This window comes from Pan troglodytes, chromosome 4 (assembly GCF_028858775.2).
Source record: "Pan troglodytes isolate AG18354 chromosome 4, NHGRI_mPanTro3-v2.0_pri, whole genome shotgun sequence".
Lineage (NCBI taxonomy): Eukaryota > Metazoa > Chordata > Mammalia > Primates > Hominidae > Pan > Pan troglodytes.
In genome coordinates this window covers 141,007,355-141,030,450 of record NC_072402.2, presented here as the reverse complement: position 1 = coordinate 141,030,450, position 23,096 = coordinate 141,007,355, and the positions used below count along the sequence as shown (strand labels likewise).

The window sequence follows — 23,096 nt, the reverse complement described above, 5'->3', positions numbered from 1 at the left end:
CCAGAGTTCACTGTGAGCATTCTGACTATGAAGTGAGAAGCTAAGAGAACTGTATTTTGATATTCCTTTGACAGTTAAATCATAACACTGTTCTTCCCCTTCTTTAGCCCCAGCATGAGACCAGATGTAAGCTCTCCTCCATCCAGCTCCTCAACAGCAACAACAGGACCACCTCCCAAACTCTGCCTGGTGTGCTCTGATGAAGCTTCAGGATGTCATTATGGAGTCTTAACTTGTGGAAGCTGTAAAGTTTTCTTCAAAAGAGCAGTGGAAGGTAGTGTGTGTTTTGAAGAGTTTATTTTTCCTCTACTTGGTTTTCATTTCTCAGGGTGGATTTTGAAATTTCCATTATATGCAAAGCCCATGAAAGGCTAAATATCAGTTAAGAGGGGAGAGGAGGGTGGCTCCTAGGTCCTCTAATGGGCAGGAAAGTATTTAAAACAACAATACAAAAAGATCTAGAATAAAATAGAAAAGTATAAGTTGATGTCTGGGAGTTTGGTCAGGGAGCATAAGGTAACACTATAAGAAAGTGCTATCATATGAAATGATGGTGTTAAGTTTGGGCATAACATAATGTTCATTGTATTAGAAACATGGGCTTTAACTTCCATAAGCTAATAGGTTTCAAAGTCACCAACTATACTGGCCTGGCAAAAATGAGTCACAGTGAGAACTGTGACAGGAAAAAAAAAAGATATTCATTTCATTTCTTATTCATTTTTTTTTTCTATTAAGCCAGGGCACTGTGCTAAGTGGTATAAATACCAATAAGACCTGATCCTTACCCTCTGGGAAGTCACACTCCACTGAAGTGAAAGATGAGTTAACAATGACAAGGTACAGAGATTATAATATAGATGAGGGAGAGAGAAACTCGGTCTGAGGAGGTCAGGAAAGGTATTTTAGAGAAACTGATTTCACTATATAAATGTTGTATTAACACAAATCTTACTTTGTTATGGATTCAGACTGCTGACAGGGCAACAGCATTATCTCCCTAAAGAATGAGAAATTCATTCCATAGCAAATTTATTAGAAGAGAGTCTAAAATGTCCTAATACTACCAGTGACTCCTCTAGGAAAAAAATTGTCATATAATTTAGTTATTTCTAAAGCAGTTTGAAAGTAGCTTGGCCTAAAGCTCTGATTATATTAATTTTTTAAAGAAACAATTATTCATTCACTGTATGAGGATTATTATTATTTGTCTCATGTTGTGTTTGCATATCCATGAGAGTTAGATGAGTCATTTTCTTTTGTTTTACTTTTTAATACATTAGCAAATTATAAAATTACTCGTATTACACCACAAAGATTACAAGGATGGCAGCTTTGGCCAGTGTAGTAGTCCCACCTATTGATTAGAGTCAAAAGTAAAGCCCAGCCCTGCTTTGTGCATTGCTCCTAATAAAGTGGATGTTACTTAACACATACACAGAAGACAGAAGCGTCTTCGTGTCCTCACTTTACTCCTCACTTTCTTAACTGCTTAAGTATTTCCACGATATAAATGCAGTGATAATAATAATACGGACAGTCCCTGACTTAACGATTTTTCAACTTTTATGATGGTGGGAAAGTGATACGCATTCAGTATGGCTCCTCGACTTACAATGGGGTTGCCTCCAGATAAACCCATTGTGAATTGAAAATATCTTACACTTAGCACTCCATTCTTAATACCTGCTAGAATTATAGATTATCCCTCAAAATTGGCATAGTATAATATGGGTATCAGCAAGTTGTTGCACTTTATTCAGAGCTTTACACTAGGCAGGGGTGGGCTTTACTTTTGACTCTAATCAGTAGGTGGGACTACTACACTAGCTAAAGCTGGCATCCTTGTGGTCTCTGTGGAGTAACGTGAGTAGCATTATAATTTACATCCCCCATAACAAATGATCCAAGAGAGTATGTGATCAATGCAGCAGAACTATTGTCTTTTATTATCTGATTTCACATGTAACATGCCATCACTTCTGCCATATTTTATTGGCCACACAGACCAATCTTGGTAAAGGACGGAAAGGGACTGCACAAGACCATGCATTCAAGGAGGCAGAGATCACTGGGGGCCATCTTGGGAGGCTGGCTACCACACCCACCATAAATAGAAAACCAGAATTATTTGCCAAAAATAGACTTTAACCACAAAAATGAATACCATATAAACAAAACAATGTCACAAAATTTCAGCTGACTTGAAGACTCATCTTTCTATTAGTTAGAAAGGGAATTTACCAAGTAGTAGAAGACACAGGAACTCCAAAATAAGATATCTCATTGTCTTATCAGAAGGGTTGACAGGAAAATGGGCTGGGCACTGTGGCTCAAGGAAAATGGGCTATGCACTGTGGCTCACACCTATTATCCCAGCAATTTGGGAGGCCAAGATGGGAGGATTGCTTGAGGCCTGGAGTTTGAGACCAGCCTGAGCAATATAACGAGACCCCGTCTCTACAGGAAAAAAAAAAAAAAAATGTTATCCAGGCATCGCACCTGTAGTCTCAGCTACTCAGGAAGCTAAAGCAGGAGATTCAGGCTGCAAAGAGCTATGACACACCACTGTACTCCAGCCTAGGCAATGTAGCAAGAACTTGTCTAAAAATAAATAAATAAATGAGTCAAGGAATGAATGAATGGATTGACAGGAAATGACTATTAGTTGTACGTGGCCATGTGTTATGAAATAGTGAATACTAGTTAAAACTCCTCATTTTATAGATAAGGAACAGATAGATAGACTTGTCCAACTTCATGCTAATAACCACAAAGGGCTATTTTTAACTTATGAAGGTACAGTGCCTCTGATCCTATAGCTCAGAGTCTTAGCTGTGCACAAGACATACCTGGGATAAAGAAATCAATATTGGCGTAATGTGCACATCCTGACATTTCAGTTGGATATAAACAAAACTTTGGAATTTTTCATTTTTAGCAGTGGGTGATTTTTTTTCTTTTTTTCTTCCAGTAACTGTAGGACAATGATTTAGAGATTCCTTATAGGGTATAACTTTTTTGTATTATAACCACTTCATCAATAGATGTATCTGTTGATCGTACTTTTGATTTATAGGGGATAGAATTGGGTTAGTGCTTCCATTTTGTGTCCAAGTAAAGAAGCTAGGAAACTTATAGAGTACAAAAAGAAATTGAAACAGCTGGTACAGATATTTGGCATTGGAGAGCAGCTCTGAACAAAGGTGAATTATAGTCTAGTGGTCAATTTTGTGGCCTATTCTTTACAAAGAATTGAACCTGATACAGTTAACCATCTACCCCAAACTATTATTTGTTTAAAACACAATCTATTGGCCGGGCGTGGTGGCTCATGCCTGTAATCCCAGCACATCGGGAGGCCGAGGCGGGTGGATCACGAGGTCCTGAGATCGAGACAATCCTAGCCAACATGGTGAAACCCTGTCTCTACTAAAAATGTAAAAATTAGCCAGGCGTGGTGGCGTGCACCTGTAATCCCAGCTACTCGGGAGTCTGAGCCAGGAGAATTGCTTGAACCTGGGAGGCAGAGGTTGCAGTGAGGTCATGCCACTACACTACTACACTCCCAGCCTGGGCGACAGAGCGAGACTCCATCTCAAAAAAATAAAAATAAAAATAAAAAAACATAATCTATCAAACTATGTAAAACACAGTTTATCAAAAAAGTAGTTACCCTTGGTGGGTACTGGCTGGAATTGGGCAGAAAGGGGGCCTGTTGGGGTACTGTTCTGTTTCTTGATCTGAGAGCTGATTACATAAAGGTTCTTGGTTTGTAAAAATTTATTAAATGGTTCACTGATTTGTGTACTTTTTTTATATGTGAATACTGCAGTAAGGTTTTTTATTGCACTGTTTTCAGTTTGTTGAACAGAAAAAGGGAGACTCTTTTTGTTGTTTTTGACCTCTCGACCTCATAATGGCAATGTAGGCAAGAGCATTCCCTCAAGGCAATACCTGTGGGTGTCTTGGTTATATTCCACTGGAAACAAAGACAGAGGCTGTCCGTATAAAATATCTTTGAAGACCTGTGAAACTTTAATAGTGCCTTTTATTCCATATAGGACAGCACAATTACCTATGTGCTGGAAGGAATGATTGCATCATCGATAAAATTCGAAGAAAAAACTGCCCAGCATGCCGCTATCGAAAATGTCTTCAGGCTGGAATGAACCTGGAAGGTAATATAAATATCTGAAAGCAATTGTTTGTCTCTGTAGCTTATAAAAATTTATCATTTTACTTTTGAAGATACAAGTAAGCAGATGTAATTAATGTAGTCAGTTCAGTATATATATGCTTGACTAGCATAATGTTACTGCCCAATAAAAATGGGAAATTTTTTTCATGAATATGTCATATTGTTTGTTTATCCACCAGTTCTTCTTACACACACTGAATTTAGTACAGCCAGACTATATACAAAGAAAGGAAATTATGTAATAATGAAACTTACACAACATGCAGCAACTTTATTATTCTTACTCCTTTTTTCAGCCTCAAAACTATTCCCTAGGGTTGGAAATGTTTCTGTGTCATACATATTTACATGTCCATTTTTCTGTTTGCCTTTTAAAAGCATACCTTTTACTTGGAGATCTGTGTTTTATTACAGATCTTCAAGTGGTGGGGGTGGGAAAAAAAAACCTCAAGGAAGAACTGGATGGGTTTTGTTTTGGTTTTCAAGTAAAGAAGAAACCTGGGCCGGGTGCAGTGGCTCACGCCTGTAATCCCCGAAGTTTGTGAGAATCCTTCTGTCTAGTTTTTATGTGAAGATATTACCTTTTCCACCGTAGGCCTCAAAGCGCTCCAAATATCCACTTGCAGATTCTATAAAATGAGTGTTTGAAAAACTGCTCAATCAAAAGAAACGTTCAACTCCATGACCTGAATGCACACAACACTGAGAAGTTTCTGAGAAAGTTTCTTGTCTCCCCGCACTTTGGGAGACCAAGGCAGGCGGATCACGAGGTCAAGAGATCAAGATCATCCTGGCTAACATGGTGAAACCCTGTCTCTGCTAAAAACACAAAATTTAGCTGAGCGTGGTGGTGTCACCTGTAGTCCCAGCTACTCAGGAGGCTGAGGCAGGAGAATCACTTGAACCCGGGAGGCAGAGGTTGCAGTGAGCCGAGATCACACCACTGCACTCCAGCTTGGCGACAGAGCAAGACTCTGTCTTGGAAAAAAAAAAAAAAAAGAAACCTGAAACTAGTTATAAGTTAGAGTTTCATATCCCTGTTTATATAACAAGTTGTATAATTAACACTGATCTCAGCATTAAAAAATTTTCCTCTGAAAAAAGTTTGGAATTCTGCTGTGGTTGAAATTGCAAGTTCTGTGAAGGTAGTGGTGATCTAATAACACATATGCTTAGTATTTATTGTGAAATTAGCACTTTTATTCAACAAATATGCACCAACAAGGCAGTCACTAGGTATAAAATGAATAAAATAGTGCCTGTATTCAAGTAGTTTATCTGCTAGTTAGGTTGCAGAGTCAGTCACAAAATAGCATGGCACACCATAGAGGGCATAGGGCCACAGGAACAAGAGGAAGGTCACCTAATTCTGTCTTGGAAGTCAAGGAAGAAGTAACATTGAATTTTAAATCTGTAAGCTGAGTAGGAATTAGATAGATGAAAAATAAGGGCAGAGACATGATCAGATTTGTATTTTACAAAGACTAATCTTACATGGAGAGACCAATTAAGTGAATATGGCAGTCCTCCAGATAAGAGATGGCAGTACTGAGAGAGAATGGAAACCATGTGGTTCCTTTTATGATTATGATGATTATTATTATTTTAGAGACAGAGTCTAACTCTTGTCACCCAGGCTGGAGTGCAGTGACATGAACATGGCTCACTGCAGCCTTGAACTCCTAGACTCAAGCCATCTTCCCACCCAGTAGGGCTATGGATGTACACTACCATGCCCAGCTGATTTTTTTTTAATTTTTGTTTTAATTTTTTGTAGAGACAAAGGGGTCTTGCTATGTTCCCAGGCTGGTGTCTAACTCCTGGCCTTAAGTGATCTCCCAACGTGGCCTCCCAAAGTGCTGGTATTACAGGTGTGAGCCACTGCAACTGACCTATGTGGTTCTTTTGATAGGAGAGACTAATTGTTGGTGCTATCTAGCACACACTGTGTGTAGACATCTTGTTAAACAGAAAATAGATTTATGGGTATGACTATGAAGAGTCTAATTCCCCAAACCACACACACAACTCTATCTACGTTTGACCAGGCTATTTAAACTTAACTGCAGAGTGTCAGCATGTTAAACATTGATTTACATAAAATGATAGCTGCCCACTTTCTTGTAAATGTTATAAAAACTGCAGAGATTAACTAAAAAATGCACACAGAAGTTTGCTTTCAGTTCCACAAGGGTAGTTTATTTTTGTTATAAAAACAGTATTCCCCACTTTCTTAGATACCAGATCTCTGCCCAGATTTTACCCAGTTTCATCTTGCTGCTCTCTAATCTCCTATGTATGTAATATACTTTGACCATTTAAATATGTATTAAGACACTTGAGTTTTTAGTGCCCTTTGGTTTATTTTCTCCGGTCCCAATTATCTCTAATCTTCATTTTTTCATTTTACCTATTTTATATTTCGAAATAGGTTTTGAATGAAGCTCAAAGGACAAACCCAAATAAAATTCTGTCGTATCTCTAATATATTGTGGTTGCTTACCCAGTAACATTTTTAGGTGCTTTTCTGAATACATATAAAGTTTAAGATCTTTGGAGCTTTAAGTATATAATGTTTTTCTGGGCAATTTCTCCCTATCCAAACTATGAGGGACTTCTTTCATCAAAAGAAAAAAGATACATCAACTACAAAGTAATGATTTTGATGGACTAGGCTACGAAATCTGTCCATTTTTTCCTCCTTCTTACAGTTTAATAGCAATTGCAGTGCCCTTTGCCCTTACTGTACTAGAAGACGACCCCAGGCAGTGACTGACATCTGATTTTTCTATTAATTATACCATCACTGCCATTTCCAGTTGAATCTTTTGTTGGACATCAGAGATTTTTCTTACATGAATAAAATTTAAGCATACGGTTGGGCGCGGTGGCTCATGCCTGTAATCCCAGCACTTTGGGAGGCCTAGGCAGGTGGATCACGAGGTCAGGAGATCGAGACTATCCTGGCTAACACGGTGAAACCCCGTCTCTACTAAAAATACAAAAAATTAGCCAGGCATGGTGGCGGGCGCCTGTAGTCCCAGCTACTCGGGAGGCTGAGGCAGGAGAATGGCATCAGCCCGGGAGGTGGAGCTTGCAGTGAGCCAAGATCGCGCCACTGCACTCCAGCCTGGGCGACAGAGCGAGACTCCGTCTCAAAAAAAAAATAAAATAAAATAAAAAAATTTAAGCATACAATTTAGGCTGCAGTTTCTCAAAATATTGTATTAAAAATAACCAATTATATGCTTTTATAGTCAGTATAACGTATCCAGTTAGTGTAGAAATTGGCATTTGTTGAAAACTACTACATGTTAGTCTTTGATATACATTCTTCTACTTTTTGGACCCTGATTATTAAAAACACCTTTGAGTAGGGCCATGATTTACTTTATATCCATTTTTATACTACATAGTGGAAGAAAATTCTGATTTGTTATTTCCTACTATGATATGTACCGTGTGGCACATATCATATAAATGATCCAATTCTACTTGTAGATGAATTGAAAGAAAGGCTTAAAAAAGTTCTTAGGGTTTGTGTGTGTGGTTTCACTGTAAAACTATCATTTTTGTATTGAACTAACCTCAGTATACATAAAATCTTTATTTGGCCTGGTATGTACGTATGCCAGGAATCTTTGGCAGACCCTAACACTTACAATACAGATGAGCCATGTGTTTCACACTTTTTTTTTTTTTAACAACCTTCAGAAATATTCTCTTGTTCATCAGAGTGCTTCCCCTAAGCCAAGCAGTTTCGATGATAGCCCCAGAATAACTTTGCCCAAGTCTCTCCATAAATGTAACTTAGGACTCCAAGTGGTGTATTTTTATACTCTTGCCCCATACCAAGTAAATCTCAAGATTTATTTTAAGGGAGTGGCCTTCACTGCTTAAAGTGCCTAGCATTTAAGAACAGATAAGATTTTTAATGGTGATCCTAAATGTTTTTTTTTTAAAAACTTGCTTGTTTTTCTCTTGAAACTAAATGTTTTTATTCACTTCATTTTAAGATATATTGTAATCAATCCAAAGTATGGCTTTATTTTTAGTATAAACAGTCAAATGAAACTTAGTCTTACGGCATTATCAGATTTATAACCAAATATTACTGAAACTAATTTTTTTAAGTTCAAAAACCCAATCTAGTAGTTTCTCTCTTATTTTCAACTTTTATTTTAGATTCTAGGGGTACATGTACAGGTTTGTTACTAAGATACATTGTGTGATGCCGGTGTTTGGAGTATGATTGAACCTTTCATCCAGGAAGTAAGCACAGTACCTAACAGGTGCTTTTTAACCTGTGCCTCCCTTCCTCTATCCCCCCTCTTGTATTTCCCAGTGTCTGTTCCCATCTTTATGTCTATGTGTACTCAATGTTTAGCTCCCATTTATAAATGAGAACATGGTATTTGGTTTTCTGCATTAGTTCATGTAGGATACTGGCCACCTGCTACATCCATGTTGCTGCAAAGGACGTGATTTCATTCTTTTTGTGGCTACATAGTATTCCATGGCATGTAAATACCACATTTTCTTTATCCAGTCCACTGTTGATGGGCACCTGGGTTGGTTCCATGTCTTTGCTATTGCAAACCATGCTGCAGTGAACATATGGGTACATGTGTCTTTTTGATAGAATGATTTATTTTTCTTTGGGTATACGCCCAGCAATAGGATTGCTAGGTTGAATGGTAGTTAAACTCTTAATTCTTTGAAAAATCTCCAAACTTCTTTCCACAGTGGTGTCATTGTGGTTTTGACTTGCATTTCTCTGATGATTAACAATCAGCATTTTTTCATATGTTTGTTGGCCACACGTATGTCTTTTTTTGAGAAGTGTCTGTTCATGTCCTTTGCCCATTTTTAATGGGGTTGTTTTTGCTTGTTAATTTAAGTTCCATATAAACTCTGGATATTAGGGCTTTGTCAGATGCATAGTTTGCAAATATTTTCTCCCATTCTGTAGATTGTGATAGTTTCTCTTGATTTGCAGAAACTCTTTAGTTAGGTCCCATTGTCAATTTTTGTTTTTGTTGCAGTTTCTTTTGGGGATTAGTCATAAATTCTTTCCCAAGGCCAATGTTGAGAAGGTTATTTCCTAGGTTTTCTTCTAGGATTTTCATAGTTTGAGGTCTTACATTTACATCTTTAATCCACCTTACTAATTTTTATATGGCAGTAGGTAGGGGTCCAGTTTCATTCTTCTGCACATGGATAGCCAGTTATCCCAGCACCATTAATGGAATAGGGAGTCTTTTCCCTATGGCTTATTTTTGTCAACTTTGTGTAGATTACATGGCTGTAGGTGTCTGTCTTTATTTCTGGACTCTATTCTGTACCATTGTGTGTGGTTTTTTTTTTACCAGTACTATGCTGTTTCGGTTACTATAGCCTGTAGTATAGTTTGATTTGGGGTAATGTGATGTTGCCAACTTTGTTCTTTTTGCTTAGGATTGCTTTGGCTATTTGGGGCATTTTTTGGTTCCATAGGAATTTTAGAATGCTTTTTGCTAATTCTGTGAAAAATGACATTGTAGTTTGATAGGAATAGTGTTGAATCTATAAATTGCTTTGGGTAGTATGACCATTTTAACTATACTGATTCTACCAGTCCATGAGCATGGAATGTTATTCCATTTGTTTGTGTCATATTTGATTTCTTTCAGCAGTGTTTTGTAGTTCTCCTTGTAAAAATTTTAAACTAACTTAGATGCATTCCTAGGTATTTTACTCTTTTTGTGACTGTTACAAATGGGATTGCATTCTTGATTTGGCTCTCAGCTTGAACATTACTGGTGTATAGAAATGCTACTGATTTTTGTACATTGATTTTAAATCCTGAACCTTGACCAAAGTTGTTTATCAGCTCCAGGAGCCTTTTGGCAGAGTCTTCAGGGTTTTCTAGGTATAGAATCATAAGTGAAAAGAGATCGTTTGATTATTTCTTTTCCTATTTGGAAGCCTTTTATCTCTTTCTCTTACCTGATTGTTCTGACTAGGATTTCCAGTACTATGTTAAATTGGAATGGTGACATTGGGCATCCTTGTCTTATTGCATTAAGGGGAATGCTTCCAGCTTTTGCCCATTTGGTATGATGTTGGCTGTTGGTTTGTCATACAGGGCTCTTTATTACTTTGAGGTATGTTCCTTGAATACCTAGTTTGGTGAAGGTTTTTATCATGAAGAGATGCTGGATTTTATCGCAACTTTTTCTGCATCTATTGAGATGATCGTTATTTTTTTTGTTATGTGGTGAATCACATTTATTGATTTGCATATGTTGAACAAGACTTGCATCCCAGAAATAAAGCCTACTTGATTGTGGTGAATTAACTTTTTGATGTGCAGCTGGATTCAGTTTGCTAGTGTTTTGTTGAAGATTTTTATATCTGTGTTCATCAGGGATATTGGCCTGTAGTTTTGTTGTTGTTGTTGTTTCTCTACCAGGTTTTGGTATTAGAATGATGTTTCCCTTGTAGAATAAGTTAGGGATGAGGCCCTCTTTCTAGATTGCTTTTTTAGAATAGTTTTAGTAGGATTAGTACCAGCTCTTCTTTGTACATCTGGTAGAATTTGGCTGTGAATCCATCTGGTCAAGGGCATTTTTTAATTGGTAGGTTTTTTATTATTGATTCAATTTCAGAACTCGTTATTGGTCTGTTCAGAATTTCAGTTTCTTCCTGGTTCAATCTAGGCAGGTTGTGTGTTTCCATTTCCACATACATACTTCCTCCAAATAATGGCCTTATATATACGGGGGTCAGCTGAAAACAAAAATGATACTTTCATAGTAAACTCCACCCGCCCCCCCACCCACATACACACACGCATAAACCCTAGATTTTTTAAAGCCTTTGTTCCAATTTATCCATTTCCTCTAGATTGTCTACTTTGTGTGCATAGAGGTGCTTGTAATAGTGTGAAGATCTTTTTCACTTCTGTGGAATCTCTTGTAATGTCATCTTTTACATTTTTTATTGTGCTTATTTGGGTCTTCACTCTTTTTTTCTTTGTTAATCTTGCTAGTGGTCTATCAATCTTGTTTATCCTTTCAAGTAACCAACTTTTATAAACTAGGTTTTAAGCTAATTAAGATTTCTCTACTTTCATTAAGAAGGAAGTAGTGTTACCACAGACTCATGAACACTTCTGTGGAGCTCCTGTATTGACTGCTAATCAACTATATGCTCCAATGGGTCAGGAATTTATATAAAGTTGTATTAACTAAGTTGCTTTAAAATAGTGATTGCTTAACTAAATGATTCAGTTCAGTTAGCTCCTTCCTGAAGATATTTTGAAAAATTAATTAGTATGATTTCTTGCTCTAGTCAGTACAGCACAATTGGGTTCAATTGTACTTTCTGAGCTGTATTGAAAAACATCAGTTTTCTCATTTAGAACTATATATAAGTAGTGAGAAATTAATTACAAACTGAGTCATAGAAAATGTTTTTTGTTAATCCTCCAGCTTGTTACTCTTTCTTCCTTGTTCTAATGTGGAGTAAAGAAATATGCATTCCAAACCATTTAAAGTTATGACTAATTGAGGCTGTCAAAGTACTGTTTCAGTGTATTGATTTGGCACATGTGTGTTCTCTTTTACATTGTCAACAAAAGTACATTTTATGATTTTGGATCAAGATTTCACTGAGATACTTCTGGTTGTTTAAAGAGTTTCTTTATGTATTGGTGTCTTTCCTTTTTAAAATTTTATCACTCCTCTATTAAGTTGCGATATCCAAATTTAAAATATTCTAAAAACATGTTCTCCTGCAAGTTGAGGTAATGATAGTTGTTATATGGTACTTACTATAATATATGCCAGGAACTGTTCTAAGCATTTTACATATTTAATTCTCACAACAACCCTATGAGGTAGGGACTAATATTGTCCTCATTTTACAGAAGGGGAAATGAAGAGTCAGGGAGTAACTTGCACAGATATCCAGCTACAACATGGCAGAACCAGGACTTAAATCCAAATATGCTGATTTCAGGTTTCTGCTGTTTAGTCCTATATCATACTGTGCCTCCAAGAGAGCATGGTAAACTAATTAGCATGGTTCTAGCATGATTCTGTTTCTATTTTGAACTATTAATAAAAATTTTTGCATTTCTCAGTTACCCCATTTAGTATAGAACACAATAAGAATGGAACCATTCTATTCTAACATTGTACATTGAGATATCGTTCCCACCACCATATCTGTCCTCCACAGACTATATGGTGTGTCATTTTAAGGACAGAGGATCTAAAAATGATTTTTAAAGGTGATTTACATTTACTCTTCCCTTTGCAAAATGGTTTGCATCCCTAATAATTTAGACAAGTACATTTCTTCGTGATATAAATTACATTTCTTGCCTTTCCCTGGAATTCTGAGTACTTTCCCTCTGAGAGAACAATGTAATTCTTATTTAGTCACTAAAATAACTTCAGGAGTATGAATAAGTCTACTAAAAAGTCTACAGGATCCATGTTGTAGTTTGAGTAGATGGTTCCATACCAAGTCAAGGTAAAAGATAATTTATATATAATATGAAAATGGCTGCTTTAGGTTTATAGAGTAATCAATATAAATCTTCCTTATAAAAGGGAAATTTCCCACTTATAATTTATGTAATGTAAAGTTTTTCATTTCATCTTCCCAAATGTTTTTAGTCCCACGCAGTATTTATGTTAGTACCTATGTAAAGGTGAAAAGTGAATTTTTTCTACTGGTAGAACTAATACTATTTTTAGCATGTAATCTGCTGTCATCTTCCTATCTTTATAAGTGGCTTTGAACAAGTGTAAATAGTGTAATTCTCTTCATTATATATACTACCATGATTTAGATTAATCTTAAACCACAGTTTGTAATCCGTTATTCCAAGGTTAGATTTTTTTTTCAGTTTATAGTAAGAGTAATTTGCCTTATATAACCAATGAAATTGTTGCATTTAGAGTGAAAGTGAGATAAAAAAAAATTTATAGAAGAATTTACAAAAGTTATTTACTCAGATTGTTTTAACATACCGTTATAATACTTTGTATAAGGAATAACTCTAATGAAGTTTCTGGCCTATTTGTAGGCAAAATTAATTGGGAATAGGTTCCTCTGGATCTTTTGCTTTCAGAAAAAAAAAAGTTTTTTCTCCTTTTCCATGTCACTTTATCATAATTGCTAAATAAAATATTTCTCCCATCTTAATAGTTTTAGAAAGTAAAAATACTTCTTGAATAAACTATGTAGCGCAGACCTTCCCATTACAGTTCATTTCTATGTATTTTTTTAAATACCCACAGCTCGAAAAACAAAGAAAAAAATAAAAGGAATTCAGCAGGCCACTACAGGAGTCTCACAAGAAACCTCTGAAAATCCTGCTAACAAAACAATAGTTCCTGCAACGTTACCACAACTCACCCCTACCCTGGTGTCACTGTTGGAGGTTATTGAACCTGAAGTGTTATATGCAGGATATGATAGCTCTGTTCCAGACTCAACTTGGAGGATCATGACTACGCTCAACATGTTAGGAGGGCGGCAAGTGATTGCAGCAGTGAAATGGGCAAAGGCAATACCAGGTAAGATGCAAAACATAAAAGAGCAACTATATAAACCTTTGTGTTTTCTTCAGCAAAAACACTTTGGCTTTTATATCATCGTGAGCCCATGGCTTATCTTGTTTCTCTTAGTTCTGGGGACTATGAAGGGGAGAGTCAGGTGAATACAGGTGATAGGGAGTTTATAATAAAACATTTACATTACTCCCTGCTTTTCAAATCATTATGCACAGGATGGTAATTTCACATAGGATGATGTAATATCAGAATTCAAGTTACAAGACTCACTCAAAACTCCTTTTACACTGAAGTTTGGGGAAAGAAAATGTTTTTAGTTAATTCCATTTGTTTTCCTTCATTGTGCCACTTTTAAAAATCAGGTTGTTTGTAAGACTGGTAAACATCAAGTATGTTGATTGTCAAAATTTGTACTAAAGTAGAATGATTTTAACCCTTCACTAAATGAAATGCTACACATTGAATGTAATTTTAAAGATAATTTTAAATAAAAGTTACCCTATTGGAATTTGGTGTGGAATGGCAGAGGTCAATGTTAGTGTCAGCTCTGACTTTAAAGACAGGGAATTGACAAGCCTGTGTTCATGCAAATAGTTAGGGAGAGAGCAAGAAAGTAACCTGACCTCCTGTCATCCTTGTTTTATTAAGGGGGAAAGAGGTGTGAATAGCAGGGCAAATATTTTGCTTAACTCATTGATTAATACCTCAAGCCAAGATTCTTTTCTGTTTTTTAAAATAGATACATAATAGTTGTACATATTTACTGTACGTATTTATATTTAGGGGGTACATGTAATAATTTAATAAAAGCATACAACGTGTAAGGATCAAATCAGAGTAACTGGGATATCCATCACCTCAAACATTTGTTTGGGGAACATTCCAAATCTTCTCTTTTAGCTATTTTGAAATATAAAGTAAACTATTGTTAACTATAGTCATCCTGTTGTGCTACTGAACACTAAAACTTATTTCTTCTAACTGTATTTTTGCACCCGTCAACCATTCCCGCTTCATCCCCATCACCACTATCTTTCCCGGTCATTGGTAACCGCCAAGCCAAGAATTTTGGCTATTTTTACTATTTAGTTCATGTTTACTTAAGCAGACAAAGGTGACAAAACTGGCTTTTTTTTTTTTTAATTAAAAGCTATTAAAAAGCACCTAGGGGGCTGGGTGCGATGGCTCACGCCTGTAATCCCAGCACTTTGGGAAGCCCAGGTGGGTGGATCAGTTGAGGTCAGGAGTTCGAGACCAGCCTGGCCAGCATAGCAAAACCCCATCTCTACTAAAATTACAAAAATTAGCCAGGCATGGTGGTATGAATCTGTATTCCTAGCTACTTGGGAGGCTGGCACTGAGAATCACTTGAACCCGGGAGGCGGAGGTTGCAGTGAGCCGAGATGGCACCATTGCACTCCAGCCTGGGTGACAGAGCAAGACTTTGTCTCAATTAAAAAACAAAAAAAAACACAGAGGGTTTGTGAGTCTTAAAGTGTCAGATGACAGAAGAAAACTGTGTCTACCTAGTATTTAATTTCCGTTTTCTGTTAGGGGTGCCCTTGTTTTGACAGGGCTAATTGATCTCATTGCTCCTTGGCAATTCCCACAGAGATGATCTTCTGAAGAGTGTTGCCTCATACCTTTATTTCTCTTAATTCAGGTTTCAGGAACTTACACCTGGATGACCAAATGACCCTACTGCAGTACTCCTGGATGTTTCTTATGGCATTTGCTCTGGGGTGGAGATCATATAGACAATCAAGTGCAAACCTGCTGTGTTTTGCTCCTGATCTGATTATTAATGAGTAAGTTGTATGTGTGTCATTTTCCCTATATTCATAGGGTATCTTTAACCAGCTGATGTTTTCCTGATTGACTGCTATTGTGATAATTCAGGACTGAAACAATCCTACTAGGTATCTAGGATCTAGGCAAACTGGAAATAGAGTTATGAGTGCTTGGGGCAGGACAAGTGTAATGTAAAGCAAATGTACATGTGGCATTATTACTGTCCCAGGACATGTTTGAGGATATTTAACAGCATATCTGAGGTTAGTAAAGTCTGTCGCAAGCAACAACGAATCTTACTGTGATATTATTTACATAACCCTATTCCAGAAAGAAAAAGGAGCATGGTAAAACTCATGTGGATTCAGTGGGGACAATTGTAGATGAGGATATCTAGGCTGATGGGGTGGGACATATGGACCCAGACACAAGAGGTATCTCTTTGCATGGCAAGGCTCACCCAGTGTCTATGGTTTAAGAATATGGGAACAAATTTGTTTTGTTTAACTGAGAGAAGACCAAGCCTTTAAGATTTTATAAATCAGCTATTCTCTTATCCTCTAAGCTTATTCCTGTGTCTGCGAAATACTTCAGGTGTCCATTTCCCCTTACCTCATTGCAGTTGTTTCCTCACTCGTTTTCTCCCTCCAGTGTAACGTTCATCATGTTGGCTAATGTTTGCTTCCTCAAGCACAGTCTGACTGCATCACATATCTCCCCAGTACACAGATTGTCTTCAGTATCTTCCCACTGACCCTCCAGTACATATTCTGCATGATTTCAGGCTTTCCAGAATCTGACCTCACTTCCTCTCCCATTGTTTTCCTTCACACACTCTTCATTCCCATCCATCCTTTCTAGCATACTCTTAGACTCTTGGTGTTCACATCACCAGATACACAGCAGAGAAGTCACATCCTAGTTACTCTCACTTTCTACCTTGTATTACTACTTTTCGTACCCCTAGCTTATTGCTATTAGTACAGTGTAAACAGGGAGTTCACACACACATACCCCTGGTCTAAGAAGAATAAAAAATGAAGGAGATTTCTGTTTGTATAGAAAACAGAAGTCACCTTGACTTTTATTGCCAAAAAGAGGACTGTTCAAACTACTGCATCACAATGTAACAAGATTAGGTAGTTGGATCCAATTTTAAATTAACTGGTAAATATATTTAGTTTCTGGGGAAACTGAAGACATTATTACTCATCAGAATCCTACCATGCTGTTTAAAAAATACCATGTTGGCAGTATTTGTTTTTTAGTCACTTTCTAATATGTAATTTGAAGGCATTTAAGTGGAATTAAAAGCATAAACAGATTTGTATGAAACACCAACTTATCCTGGTTTATAAAACTAACCTAATTTAGGGTTTTTATTATTAGGGCATTCAGATTTAGCTTTAAGCAGTCACAGCAAAATCTAATCATGCCATATACATTCCTTACATAAAGTGGGATTTATAATTTTTTTTCCTCAACAGATTTACATTAGTTTCATTTTCATTAAGGGATATGTACTTCCTATTCTTGTGTTCTCATGCTGCTGCCTAAAAGATGGGCAGTCCTCCACCTTTTTCTTTTCTTTTTTTTTTTTTTTTTTTTTTTTGAGACGAGTCTTACTCTGTCACCCAGGCTCAAGTGCAGTGGTGTGATCTTGGCTCATGGCAACCTCTGCCTCCAGGGTTCAAGTGATTCTCTGCCTCAGCCTCCCGAATAGCTGGGATTACAGGCGCACTCCACCACACTTGGCTAATTTTTTGTATTTTTAGTAGAGACGGGGTTTTGCCATATTGGCCAGGCTGGTCTTGAACTCCTGACCTCAAGTGATCCACCCACTTTGGCCTCCCAAAGTGCTGGGATTACAGGTGTGAGCCACCGCACCCAGCCCACCACCCTTTTTTCTTAGCCCACTATGTTTCCATACTGCTCTGGTGTCTGTGACAGGCAGATATTGCATATCAGAAAGTATGCATTCAAGTTCTGACCCTCTATAGAGCTGTCAAACAGTCTCTCATGGTTGCCCTTAGGTCAGAACGTTGTGGGGAAAAAAAAAATTGTTGTTGTTTTTACAGCCAACAAGAATGAGTTTTTACTTATTCTACTACACTATAACTTTGTTGAAATTTTCAGTTATATGAGTATAACCATGTACAAGAAACTAAAGGAAAAAAAGGTGCCTCCCAGAAAAGGAGTGCTTTACCTACTATTAAGGACTAGGGAGGTGCCTCTTCGGTAAGAGCAGATTTTAAATTTGAAGAGCCTCTGATCACTTTGGCAGCATATAAGTCATGTCTAATTTATTTTATATAAAGGAATAAACCACATATTCAGTAGAGAAAAATAATAACCTTTCTGTTGTTAAGTCCAAGACGACTTTCTGTCAGAAACTTAAAAAAAAAAAAAATCTTGAAGCATTTTAAAAGCTGTGAACTGGGCCCAGTTTCGGGCTCTTAGTGTCATTTCACAAGTCAGGAAACTTTAGAGACCTATTTGAAAATCATAGGTATGTAATGACTTCAGAATCATAAGCAAGAATTGGTTTAGTACCTTTAGTTTAAAGAATATTAAGGCATATGCCTGTCAGAGGCAGATTTTGAGCATCAGAAGTCTAGAATCAAGTTCTAGGTCTCGCCCTCTGCATAACTGTGAACAGTGTCACACATTTTTGTCTTTAGGATGGAATGCTGTGAAAAAATTTACCTTTAAAAATCAAGTGTGTAGGACCTAAAACTGTCGTCTAATTGACCGTATTCAAATGATAAACCTTGATTTAAATGAGCAACTAGTAATAAGTTCTATAAGAATTCTAACACTTTAATTAAATAATAAAATAATACATGGCATGCATGATAGAAAATAATATCTCCACTGTTACATTAGATTATTCATTAGTCTATTTAAACAGCCAAGATGCAGGAAGTTTAAGGAAAGTTCTCCAAAATTCTGATTTTATAGGGAATTAGCAATAATATTATTGCAGTAGTTGTTTTTCTTTATGAGTTCATAGTTTTGCAAAACAAAACAAAAATGTGCTTTTTGGGGGGAAGTAGCAGTATTTCTAACTAATACCCTGCTATTTATCTTTCACAGGCAGAGAATGACTCTACCCTGCATGTACGACCAATGTAAACACATGCTGTATGTTTCCTCTGAGTTACACAGGCTTCAAGTATCTTATGAAGAGTATCTCTGTATGAAAACCTTACTGCTTCTCTCTTCAGGTTGGTAGAACACCTTTTCACCTTATGTCAAAAGCATGAAATATGAAGGCCTAGAAACAAAGGTTAATTTATATACATAGTACTAATAATTATACCAAGTCTACTATTATTTCCTACTAGTCAGATGATTTTTATGAATGTAAAATATTAGAAAGGCACAGTAAGTGATACCAAGATTAATAAGACAAATAGGTATGGCAGAAACAGAGAGGTATATGAGCTGCATAGGGATCTCTGTTGATAAGAATCTGTGTAGACTTTTTTCTCCTTCCTTCCTTTGATCTTTGATCATGGGAAGACATGGAAAAAGAAAGCTAACTACAGTGATTTTGTCTACTACACTGTTATTTGGTTAAAAATTTTAGTTTCCTAATGAGTATTAGCATGTATAAGAAATTATGGGAGAAAAAGGCGCATCCTAGAAAAGGTGTGCTTAATTACTATTGGGGATTGGTTAACATAGCATGGGAGCTGGATTGTCAGAGATTCATTATGTAGAAAATGGCAACAAGAGTTTATAAAACAAACTTCTGTGAGATTACTTTTTAGCTAGCAAAGACAAAGATGTCCTTCAGTAGGTGAAGTGATAAACTATGATACATCCAGATGATGGAATACTATTGAGGACTAAAAAGAAAGAAGCTGTCAAGCCATGAAAACACATGGAGGGACGTTAAATGCATATTACTAAGTGAAAAAAGCTAATCTGAAAGGGCTACATACTGTGTGATTCTAACTATATAACATTCCATAAAAGGCAAAACTGTGAAGACAGCAAAAAAAAATCAGCGGTTGCCAGGGTTTAGAAGGAAGGGAGGGATAAATGTGCAGAGCACAGAGGATTTTTAGGGCAGTGAAAATACTTCGTATGATACTATAATGGTGGAAACATGTCATTATACATTTATCCAAACCCAAAGAATGTCCACCACCAAGAGTGAACCCTCAACTATGGACTTTGGGTGATGATGTGTGGGACAGGAGGTATATGAAAAATCTCTGTACCTTCCTCCCAATTTTGCTGTGAACTTAAAACTGCTCTAAAAAAAGTCTTTTTTAAAAAAAGCTCTATGAACTAGTTGGTATTATAAACCTTAGGCCATTTCAAGTAAAAATTACATATCAATGTTTATTAAATACTGAGTTAATAGCTGAATACCTCTTTCATATACAAATAAGTACATTTGCAATTTTTTAAAAAGTCTTAATTCCATTAGTAACTGTGGTTTCATAGTTGCCAAATAACTGTAAGCTATGGATGTTGCACAAGACTGTGATTTTATTTAATCATTTCATATCTATTTAAACATTTCCAAAGCGCACATTCATCTTAATGTTTTCACACTATTTTTGCTCAACAAAAAGTTATTTTATGTTAATGGATATAAGAAGTATTTGGATATAAGAAGTATTAATAATATTTCAATCAAGGCAAGAGAACCCGATAAAGATCATTGCTAGAGACGTTTAATGTTACCTGTAGCAGTACACTTGTTAAAGAAGTGATTAAGCAGTGACATAAAATTCTGATCATAGCTTTGATTGATACCATGAAGGTATAATTCAGTGCCTAGATACTAACAAACAACTTTACTTGTTTAAAAAAAAAAAGAATGGTTTCAATTGTATACATCCCAGACTAATTGAGCTATATGATTTTTTTCATTGTAAATAATATCACGAGTTCTTCTTGTTAAAAAATAATAGAATCATAAGGATGGAAATATATACCTTAAGATATAGACTTCTACTATGATAGACTACTGGAATAGGTATATAACCTCCCACCAAAAATGCTAGACTAAAAAAATTAAGAACTAAGTGAAGGCAGGAACCTACAGAGATAAGTGGAACTCAAGCCAACTTGCTCTTTGACGGCATTTGTAGAACCTGGTAAATTAGTAAGTTTAGTAAGTTGGGGTTTTTTTAAGTTTATAATCTTTTTTAAAATGATTTCAATAGGTTTTTGGGGAACAGGTAGTGGTAGGTTACATGAATAAGTTCTTTAGTGGTGATTTCTGGGATTTTGGTGCACCCATCACCCGAGCAGTGTACACTGTACCCAATGTGTAGTCTTTCATCCCTCATCCCCTCCCCAACCCTAGTCCACAAAGTCCATAATATCATTCTCATGCCTTTGCATCTTCATAGTTTAGCTCCCACTTAGAAGTGAGAACATGCAATATTTGGTTTCCCATTCCTGGGTTACTTCACTTACAATAATGGTTTCCAGTTCCATCCAGGTTGCTGCAAATGCCATTATTTTGTTCCTTTTTGTGGCTGAGTAGTATTCCATGGTATATATATACCACATTTTCTTTATCCACTCGTTGATTGATGGGCATTTGGACTGGTTCTGTATATTTAGTAAGTTTAAAAACAAGGGATGGAAATATAAATGCAGTTGAAAAGGCAGTGGATGGATCTAAAAGCAGATTGGACACATTTGAAGAAACACTTGAAATGTATATTTGAAAAAATCAGCCAGAATACAATTGTTTTTAATGATTGTGTACATGTTTGTGTATATAAACCACAAGGGAAATTTGTAGGTACTGAAAATCACAACAGGAAAATGGCAACAAAGCTATAGAAACTGGAAAAGCAATGACTTTTCTTAGATCCCTCAGAGAATGGAGGTCATAGGACAAACCACCACTTCAAAATCTAGAAGAATAGACAAATACAGAGAAACAGCCAAGATCAGCTTACTGGGAAAAGATGCCACTGAAGCCAGGAAGACTATGGCAATTTTGATGAATTGCTGGAGGCTGAGTGAGGACTAGTTTCAGAGTTAAAAACTCCCAGGGACCCAGTCTTAGTGGGGGTTTCCTGCAATTTCTTGGGTTTACCCCACAAAATTTCTAACTTCCAGAAACTCCACAAGGTTCTTATGGTGAAGATGCAAGAAAAATTCCCTCCTTTTTCTGGTAGGAGTAGAGGGAAGGTAAAATTTGGAAATATGTAGCAGAGTGTTCACAACAAAAGGCCGGCCCTGTAAGGAAAACTAATTCAACAGGCCCTTATGTGACCTGGGGGAAAAGCAAATAGAGGATTCTAGCCCTTCCTTAGCCTTCTTGTCTCATTTCTGAAAGTCACAGCCCAGGGATTCAGACCCACTAAAAAAAACTGAGATTTAATCATAAAGATTAAAAAACAATTCCCCTCCCCCTCCCCAACACCTTACCACCATATAAACAGGGCTCCAGGATAAAATAACAGTGGATTACAACTGAGAGAGCTGCAAGACACAAGCTGTTTAAGGAGTTCTTAGGAAACCCAAAAACAACAGAAGAAAAAGTAAATAAAAACAAGGAAACTAGAGGAAACTGAAGCCTCCAGTACCTACAATTATGGCAAACATTAAATACAGCCCAGCTCCTAGCCAGATTAGCATGAAACCTCACACTAAAAGTCTAATTACTTCAGTTTTGATATATCATGTCCAGCTTTCAGCAAAAAAACTACAAGGCATGCTAAAAGGCAAGAAAAACCCACGGTCTGAAGAGACAAAACAAGCATCAGAAGCAGTCCTCAGATATGACACAAATATTTCAATTATCAGATAGGGAATTTACAATACCTATGATTAGTAGGTTAAAGGCTCCAATGGAAAAAAGTAGACAACATGCAAGAAGTGATGTACGCAGAGAGATGGAAACTCTAAAAATAAATGCTAAGGAATGCTGTAAGGAAATGCAGAATGATGTTGATGGGCCCATCAGTAGACTGAGCACAGCCAAGCAAAGAGTCAGTGAGCTTGAAGATAGGTCAAAGGAAATTCCCCCAAACTCAAATGCAATATGAACATAGTAGACATTAATCCAGCTGTATCAGTAATTACTTTAAATTTGAATGCTCTAAGTACACCAATCACCTATTTTTTTAACTAGGAGGTGAAAATAAAGTTTGCCACCAGATGCTCACTAAAAAATTATTAGAGGATATACTTAGGCTAAAGAAAAGTAATCCCAGCCAGGCGTGGTGGCTCACACCGGTAATCCCAACACTTTGGGAGGCTGAGGCAGGCAGATCACGGAGTGAAGAGATCAAGACCATCCTGGCTTACGTGGTAAAACCCCATCTCTACTAGAAATACAAAACTTAGCTGGGGGTGGTGGTGCACGCCTGTAGTCCCAGCTACTCAGGAGGCTGAGGCAGGAGAATCACTTGAACCTGGGACGTAGAGGTTGCAGAGAGCCAAGATAGCACCACTGCACTCCAGCCTAGTGACAGAGGGAGACTCCATCTTAGAAAAAAAATAAAAGTAATCCCATCTTTAAGAAGGACTGAAGAATAACAAAA

At 36.8% G+C, this 23,096-nt stretch overlaps 1 protein-coding gene and 1 long non-coding RNA gene across 7 annotated transcripts in view; one reads left to right on the top strand and one right to left on the bottom strand.

The window, feature by feature from the left end:
- The window catches only part of NR3C1 (nuclear receptor subfamily 3 group C member 1), a 155,739-nt gene that overhangs the window by 119,487 nt on the left and 13,156 nt on the right, over nt 1–23,096 (top strand). For 5 of the 6 annotated variants that reach the window (XM_063811547.1, XM_063811546.1, XM_009449876.5 and 2 more), the window contains exons 3-7: nt 108–277; nt 4,065–4,181; nt 13,498–13,776; nt 15,437–15,581; nt 18,661–18,791. In XM_063811547.1, the coding sequence (XP_063667617.1) occupies nt 108–277; nt 4,065–4,181; nt 13,498–13,776; nt 15,437–15,581; nt 18,661–18,791 (842 nt within the window). The remainder of the gene's footprint in view (nt 1–107; nt 278–4,064; nt 4,182–13,497; nt 13,777–15,436; nt 15,582–18,660; nt 18,792–23,096) is intronic. The other variant, XM_063811548.1, reaches the window with a different exon arrangement.
- LOC107974891 (uncharacterized) overlaps nt 4,032–23,096 on the bottom strand; it is a 51,060-nt gene continuing 31,995 nt past the window's right edge. Inside the window, exon 3 of the long non-coding RNA XR_001717967.3 lies at nt 4,032–4,174. This is a non-coding gene — a long non-coding RNA (uncharacterized LOC107974891). The remainder of the gene's footprint in view (nt 4,175–23,096) is intronic.